The sequence below is a fragment of the Gadus chalcogrammus genome, chromosome 11, assembly GCF_026213295.1.
Source record: "Gadus chalcogrammus isolate NIFS_2021 chromosome 11, NIFS_Gcha_1.0, whole genome shotgun sequence".
In the NCBI taxonomy this organism is placed as follows: domain Eukaryota; kingdom Metazoa; phylum Chordata; class Actinopteri; order Gadiformes; family Gadidae; genus Gadus; species Gadus chalcogrammus.
Genome location: NC_079422.1, coordinates 4,724,598 through 4,733,344, shown reverse-complemented (window position 1 = coordinate 4,733,344; position 8,747 = coordinate 4,724,598). Strand labels below are relative to the sequence as shown.

Here is an 8,747-nt window from a genome sequence, read left to right as displayed (position 1 = left end):
ACTTCCGGCTTTCTGCTAAGTTTTGTGGGGATTGTAGTTGTATACACCTGATAGTGGGTTAGCTTTGATTATGTGAAGACTTCAATCATGGCCGTGTGTTGGTGAAGTGAGGATTATGGTAGTTGTAGTCATGGGTCAATCCAACGTTTGCAAACCAACGGAACGCGTATGGAAGAAGAGAACTTTCTTAAAAGCATCTTAGGGTAGACATAAGGAGATACACTCTGTGCAATTAAACTTACAGTTGAAGAGGGAATTTATACCATAAAGACATCATCACGAAACTAACTTAAGATATGTTTGGAATTTGTTCAAATCTGTTTAATAGCACGGTTATGAAGTAGTGATTTCTGTTATACGGGGTGAGTTGCATCATTTTTGGTATACTGTGTAATGTTATCTGTGTAATACGATATCTCTTCATATCATCAATATGCCAATGTGTTGTTACAGTTGACAGTAGTCAACTGTCTAAAAAGGCCTATCAAGTATTCCCATTGTGCATTCGTAGATGTCAAAGTTAAGTTAAATATGTGATGATATGTTGTTGACAGTTGCCAATATGTTTAACCATGAATACAAAACAGTGCATGACTATGTATCTACAAAGCAAAAGCCCTTGTGTTATGCTATGGGGGTAGTCTGGTGGTTGTGGGTGTCAAACACCCTTGTTTCACAGACAGGCGAAAGGTTTTGTGCTCAAACCCCAATGTCCATCTTCTGAGAAGCCTCCTTGATAAAAAAAAATAAAGCAAAACTCCATCTGCTCAATAAGCTGTACACCTATCTTTAAAAAAATCACTGCGAGTCAGTAAATTGTAAAACTGCAACATAAAATTGCAATTTTATTTGTCATGGACATCTCTGACATCCTGACATTGAATCATTGTCTCAGACTGCTATTTTATCTGTAAACCGCTTGTGTACTTTGGCGCTTAGAAAATGAACAGGTGCGCAGTCCAGGGGTTAGGAGTGTCCTCTTTTTCTGTCCCATAGGAGGCAGGGATAGGCAAGGTGGGGGACCTGGAGAAACATCCAGACCTACAGAGGATGGACTGACCTGGGAAACATCTGAAGGCACCCAACTCCACAATGGTTAGAGGCCAAAAGACACACACACACACACACACACACACACACACACACACACACACACACACACACACACACACACACCCACACCCACACCCACACCCACACACACACACACACACACACCATGCAGAAACCAAGACAAAAAATAAGAAATTAAGTGGGTTTGCCACAGAAATGTGCTGTGTAATCACATAATTCATATTTTTAGATGTTGGATAACTAGATGGATTCTAATTCCACGGCACAATCTCCCCCCACCACGATTGACTCTGCTGTAATTTGACTGTTCATCATTCCCTTCAAAAGCATGCAAGTGTAAAAGCTTGCAGGTGTTTATCTCTAACATCACAACACAGGCCAGACTTAGGGTTAAATGGGACCCTAGAAAATAGACCCTTTAAATTTTGCTTGAACATTATCCCCCTGATATACATAGTGCTTCTGTTACAGACCCATCAGTGTGTAAAGAAAGGAAGATTGTAATGAGAGTAAAGATGGCCTGTTGAATTGAATCCTGGCATTAATATTTGATGGGCTGAATCTGCCCATAGGGGGTTCCCAGTGTGTGATTAACTCACAGATGGAGTAACTGAAAAATTAAATCTAGTGCTTTTTGTTTGGCTTCTTCTCTTCTTTTCTTTGCATGCCTCCTATCGCTCACCTGTGTGTGTGTGTGTGTGTGTGTGTGTGTGTGTGTGTGTGTGTGTGTGTGTGTGTGTGTGTGTGTGTGTGTGTGTGTGTGTGTGTGTGTGTGTGTGTGTGTGTGTGTGTGTGTGTGTAAAAGGGCCAGCTACAAATGCATTTACATTTAAGGAGCAGATTTGTTTTTGTCATCATACATCTAATGACACAAGCAATTAGCCATGGTTCTGCTATCAGGCAGTTCATATTTTGCCTAAATATACTCTCATCTCATCATCATCATCCCCGCTTATCCGGGGTCCGGTCGCGGGGGGAGCAGCTCAAGCAGGGGGCCCCAGACTTCCCTTTCCCGGGCCACATTGACCAACTCTGACGGGGGGATCCCGAGGCGTTCCCAGGCCAGTGTTGAGATATAATCTCTCCACCTAGTCCTGGGTCTTCCCCGAGGTCTCCTCCCCACTGGACGTGCCTGAAACACCTCCCAAGGTAGGCGCCCAGTGGGCATCCTTACCAGATGCCCGAACCACCTCAGCTGACTCCTTTCTAAGTAAAGGAGCAGCGGCTCTAATCCGAGTTCCTCACGGATGGCTGAGCTTCTCACCCTATCCCTAAGGGAGACGCCAGCCACCCTTCTGAGAAAACTCATCTCGGCCGCTTGTACCCGCGATCTCGTCCTTTCGGTCATCACCCAGCCCTCATGACCATAGGTGAGGATAGGAACGAAGATCGACCGGTAGATCGAGAGCTTTGCCTTGCGGCTCAGCTCTCTTTTCGTTACAACGGTGCGGTAAAGCCAACGCAATACCGCCCCCGCTGCTCCGATTCTCCGGCCAATCTCACGCTCCATAGTACCCTCACTCGAACAAGACTCGAACAAGACCCCGAGGTACTTGAACTCCTTCACTTGGGCTAAGGACTCATTTTCTACCCGGAGTAAGCAATCCATCGGTTTCCTGCTAAGAGTCATGGCCTCAGATTTAGCGGTGCTGATCCTCATCCCAGCCGCTTCACACTCGGCCGCCAGCCGATCCAGTGAGTGCTGAAGGTCACAGGCCGATGATCCCATGAGGACCACATCATCTGCAAAAAGCAGTGACGAGATCCTCAGACCACCGAACTGCAACCCCTCCCCACCACGACTACGCCTCGATATCCTGTCCATGTATATCACAAACAGGATTGGTGACAAGGCGCAGCCCTGGCGGAGACCAGCACCCACTGAGAACGAAACTGACTGGCTGCCGAGGACGCGAACACAGCTCTCGCTTTGGAAGTACAGGGATTGGATGGCCCTGAGGATAGACCCCCTTACCCCATACTCCCGCAGCACCTCCCACAGTTTCTCCCGGGGGACCCGGTCATACGCCTTCTCCAGATCCACAAAACACATGTAGACCGGATGGGCATACTCCCAGGCCCCCTCCAGGATCCTTGTGAGAGTGAAGAGCTGGTCCGTAGTTCCACGTCCGGGCGAAAACCGCATTGTTCCTCTTCAATCTGAGGTTCGACGATCGGCCGAACCCTCCTTTCCAGCACCTTGGAGTAGACTTTACCAGGGAGGCTGAGAAGTGTGATACCCCGGTAATTGGCACACACTCTCTGGTCCCCCTTTTTGAACAGGGGAACCACCACCCCGGTTTGCCACTCCTTTGGCACTGTACCCGACTCCCACGCGATGTTGAATAGGCGTGTCAACCATGACAGCCCCTCAACACCCAGAGCCTTTAGCATTTCTGGCTGGATCTCATCATCCCTGGGGCTTTGCCACTGCGGAGATGTTTGACTACCTCAGTGACCTCCACCAGGGAAATTGACGATGAAACACCATCAACCTCGAGCTCTGCCTTCAACATAGAGGGCGTGTTATTCGGGATTCAGGAGTTCCTCAAAGTGTTCCTTCCAACGTCCGACGACCTCCTCAGTTGAGGTCAACAGAGTCCCATCCTTACTGTACACAGCTTGGATGGTTCCCCGTTTCCCCCTCCTGAGGTGCCGGATAGTCTTCCAGAAACACTTTGGTGCCGACCGAAAGTCCTTCTCCCACACCCGCTGCTTAGCCTCCGACACGGCAGCAGCTGCAGCCCTTCGGGCCTGTCGGTACCCTGCAACCGAGTCAGGAGTCCTCCAGGATATCATATCCCGGAAGGCCTCCTTCTTCAATCGGACGGCTTCCCTGACCACCGGTGTAAAATATACTCTCCATAACTCTATATACCATGGGTGATGAAAAAGTATTTCTAAACCAAGTTAATAATAGCAGGTTCTGAAGATTACCATATTCAAATTATTTTGTCAAAATTGGCTTTATGTCTAAAGATGTGATGCCCGGTCCCTCGTTGCTTTACAGCTTGGCCTAATCTGCCCCCGGACCACTGTCCACTCACTCACTCATGATTTTATGTGTCCATCTTGTTTTCCCCATCTCTCTAGCCCCTCCCCCATCGATTTTTTTGTTTGTTTTTCCAGCTGATTATGTCCCTCTGCTCTGATTCGCCGGCGGGCACACGGCTTTCTGCACTCTAATTGGACATTTAATTAGATCACAGTTTTAGTCCAATTAGTCTGTGAGGTGTGGGGAGTGGGATGGAGGGAAAACGGGGGGACGGAGAAGGAGATGAACAAGTCCCCGAGCTGATCTCTGTCTCCCAACACCGCCCCCCCCCCGCCCCCCACACCACAATCCACCCACCCACCCTCTCTCTCTCTCACTCTGTCTCTCTCCCTCGCCCCTCCCCTGTCTCCCTCTCTCCTGAGGCAGCCTCATTAGTGCTATAATGGGACGTTGTCACAACACTCCCGCCATCTTAACTTTCAGAGGCCCTCTCTCAGTAGTGCCCTAACCGCTCAGACAGGAGTAGCCAAACTCCACAAGGTCAGTGGAAGGGCGGTCTGGGCCCTGCTCTATAGAAGGGTGCTCCATTGTGCTTTTGTAGAGGCTCATCAACAGCCAAAGTATGGAGGAATTCATTGGAGACACAGGCCGCAGTCGGTTATCAATGACTCTGATTGATCGGTGGCAATGACTGGCACATCACATCATACACACAAACACACAATGTTCCACATGATGTGGTGCAGAGGTCTATTGACTCAGTTCAATGTTCCCGTATGCTATATCATATTCAGACACGGATAAGCCGTGTTAAAGAGCAGAATGCGATTGGTTGGCTTTGAGTCACCTGCTGGGCTCCGTCCACAGCGGTGGGAGGTTTGGTTCTGCCTCCTCTCCTGGTTGTTGTTGTGGTCCCTGCTCCTCTCCCACACCGGGAGCGTCAACAACACTCAGTGGCCCCAGTGGGCTTGAGTGAACACTGGCACACACGCATGCACGCACGGGCGTGCACACAGACACACACACACACACACACATATAAGTCCTTGGAGAGCCCAAGTCAATCTTAGGCTCCCTGGAGTACACACCCTCTCTGCCTGAGCCCCCCCCCCCATGTGATGCCTCCGGAGAGCCACAGAGAAACTGCCTCCACTGTGCAACACCCTGCCTTACAGACCCTACCTCAACCTCTCACTGTGCTTACTGTTCCTCATGTGCAGGCATCACGTGTGTGCACTTGCTCACACACACACACAAACACACACACACACATACACACACACACACACACACACACACACACACACACACACACACACACACACACACACACACACACACACACACACACACACACACACACACACACACACACACACACAAACGGACAAACACACATTTGTAGGTGGGGTAGAGGAAGACAGACCCCATATCAGTGGTGTGTTAGCCACAGGCATAAGCACCTGACCCCCGTGGCGGCAAGATTGACAGCCGTGGTCCCGCCTAATTGCATTACTCTCCCAGGTGATTGGCTGTGACCCTGGGGGCTCATTTGTAGGGATGCATTGTGGTAATGATGTAAATTAGCTGATATATGTGTCACTCAACCCTTTCCTCCCCGCTGATTGGCCCCACAGTGCCCAAGGGCTTGGAGCCCACCCTAGGTAGCTCATTGGTCCTTGGGGAAGCAGGAAGCCAAGAAACAGAACTCCCGATAGGGCGTCCCCATGGGCAGATATTATCTGTCTTGCCACCTCTTTATATGCCACTCAAAAGTAGGCACGCAGACCTGTGCCCTAGACATATGCCCCATCAACCCCCCCCCCTCACTTTTTTTCACACACACAATATTGGTGTACTTTTACAGTAGTTTATCTGTGTGTTATTATGTCTATGTGTGCGAGTGTTCATGTGGAACAAGAGAATGGGCCCCAGGCCCAACTCCCCACTGCTTTACCCAACATGCTCAACCGTCTGGTCTATCAAAACCAGACTGGCACCCCAGATGAAACCCCCGCTTCCTGTTTAGGCCGCTCTGCATTTGTCTTCACTTAATAAAGCCTTGGTTCTTTCGACTGCGTATGTGGCCAAACATTCCTGTAGTGTAACTGAAAGGATTCTGTAGAGTGGGGGGTGTGTTGATCCTTTGTTTAACTCACTCAGGTGACGAGGGCGCAAAATATGAATACAGGTCTAAATAATGTCAGCATCACCACAGATCAATAGTGGTTCTCCAGGAGCAGCGTCCAGCCCAGACCCCGCCGGTCGATGGCGGACTCTGCGTTATTGTCTTCATATTAATGAGCCGAGGACTCCCAGAGGAACTAGCATCAAAGCCCACCCAAAGCTCTCCCCAGGACCTGGGCTTTTTCTACTTTTGTTAAAATTTGAACACTGCCCTCCCCACCCCCCACCCCCCCCAAAAAAAAGCTTTTTAGACAAATTCTAACACACGACGGGTGCAGCTGAAAAGCAGTGTGGCACTTGTGAACTACTGACTTCTTACTCCCACTGTCTATGAGAATGTCAATCAACACACTAAAAAGATTAGGCATTGTTTTGGGCTTTTATGTTTCCTTTTATTATCAGATTGATTCCTATTTCTATTTTAGCAGCTGGGGGCATCCTATAATTCTCAAAAGTTGAGGTGGGTGAACAGAAAGTGGAAGTGAACATTTTTAGGCAGCCCTGGATGTGACTATAAAACAAAACACATCAAACAGTAGAGGGCAGATTGCTTAATTTGGCTCCCTGTCTAATAGGTTGTTAACACCAGAAGACAATGTACAAATACTGTGTTTTGAAGGTACGGCCATATGGCATCATTTTTATTTCAGCATGTGTTGTATATTAGATCAGATTAAGAAATCCTGTGTTTGTGTGTGTGTGTGTGTGTGTGTGTGTGTGTGTGTGTGTGTGTGTGTGTGTGTGTGTGTGTGTGTGTGTGTGTGTGTGTGTGTGTGTGTGTGTGTGCGTGCGTGTGTGTGTACGTGCATCTGATAGAAAAAGAGAATGCATGCGCATGCGAGTGACTGCAATCTTTCCAAATTAGAAGAGTTTGTGGCGGATTTGGCTGAAGCCCCTGTAAAAATTTGCTCTCACGCAAAATCACTTCCCATGACTAGGCACATGTGTCACATACACACTCACTCACACAAACACAAGTGCCTGCGCGCACACAAAAACACACATCTAGGAGCACACATGCACTAACATTGACCCACAACCATAAAGTGCTGCACTTACCTGTAGTACCTCACTTAACTCTGTAACTAACCTTGGTTAACCCTCTCTGGGACAAAACGGGGTTACTTGGCAGAGCGTGAGAAGGCAGCGAGCATGATGGGTAATTGCCATGCGGCACGCAGTGTCTACAGGAGCAGGCTTTACGAGGTGGCGGCAGGGAGGGACGGGGAGGAGGAGGAGGAGTAGGAGGATGAAGAGCTCAGTGGTCTTCCCTGTCTCCCCAGCCTTCTCTGGGGAGTATCTCAGGGTGCTGACCTGGGCCATCAGGTCACCACCACCACACCCTAAACACTGAGGAACCAGAGAGGGTCGGCCTGGGCCTAGCATGTGCTGATATGCTAAAGCTGTGTTATGAGTATGCTCATGTTTATGGAGGAGGAGGACAGCATATGCAGTTTCTTACATGTGTGTGGAGGGAGGTGGGCTTCACATTTGTTTTTTGAATCTATTCTAAATAACCTCTGCCCATGGACAGTGAGTCAGCCCTGTCATATTTGCTGTTAATGAAAATGTCTGGGAGAAACCCAAAATCCTGGACTGCGCGTGTGTCTCTGGCGTTTATGTGTTTAGGAGCAATAATTGATTTCTGTGTTACGCCCCGCAGGGCAAGTTGCACATCTCTCAGCACACACACACACACACACACACACACACACACACACACACACACACACACACACACACACACACACACACACACACACACACACACACACACACACACACACACACACACACACACACACACACACACACACACAGTCAAATCCAAGCACACACACACACACACAGGCAAATCCAAGCACACACACACACACACACACACACACACACACACACACACACACACACACACACACACACACACACACACCAAGGCCTGCTGCAGTATTAATGAGATATGAATAAGACATGAAGTGAGACCCCCCTCTTACACACTCACACAGTCCCCGCCAGGGTCTCCCCTCCCCAGCTGCTTCCTGTCTGCAGATTACCCAGCCTTCACTGGGCTTCGGTTAAGTGGGGCCAGGAAGAGATTTAACCCCCTCTCCGGGTGCACATATACACACAGAGAAATACACATACACACACACACACACACACACACACACACACACACACACACACACTCACCACTGTCAGCATACATTAGCTCCCTTATTTGAAAGCATCTGTGTTAGTGAGTAATAGCTGTATTTTATTTTGAAGACGGGGGGGGACAGGGGTAATATGAAATGGCAGTGATTGATTGATTGATTAGCCCAGAGATGTTTTCTCACTTGTTTTTGCTATAGGACTTCAGTTGGTTAGCATTCCTGACCTGAACGATAAGATTACAATTTTAAATAAAGAAAATACTTGATTTGGCAGACCACTACACATCGTGATATTTGATGGTTCGGTGTTACCCAAAAGCCAAAGGTGGAGGATA

General features: G+C 48.6%; 1 protein-coding gene across 2 annotated transcripts in view; it reads left to right on the top strand.

Moving 5' to 3' along the window:
* The first annotated feature begins 4 nt into the window (after window positions 1–4).
* invs (inversin) overlaps window positions 5–8,747 on the top strand; it is a 28,467-nt gene continuing 19,724 nt past the window's right edge. For both annotated transcript variants that reach the window (XM_056603178.1, XM_056603177.1), the window contains exons 1-2: window positions 5–362; window positions 997–1,095. In XM_056603178.1, the coding sequence (XP_056459153.1) occupies window positions 1,093–1,095 (3 nt within the window). In that variant the 5' untranslated portion in view covers window positions 5–362; window positions 997–1,092. The remainder of the gene's footprint in view (window positions 363–996; window positions 1,096–8,747) is intronic.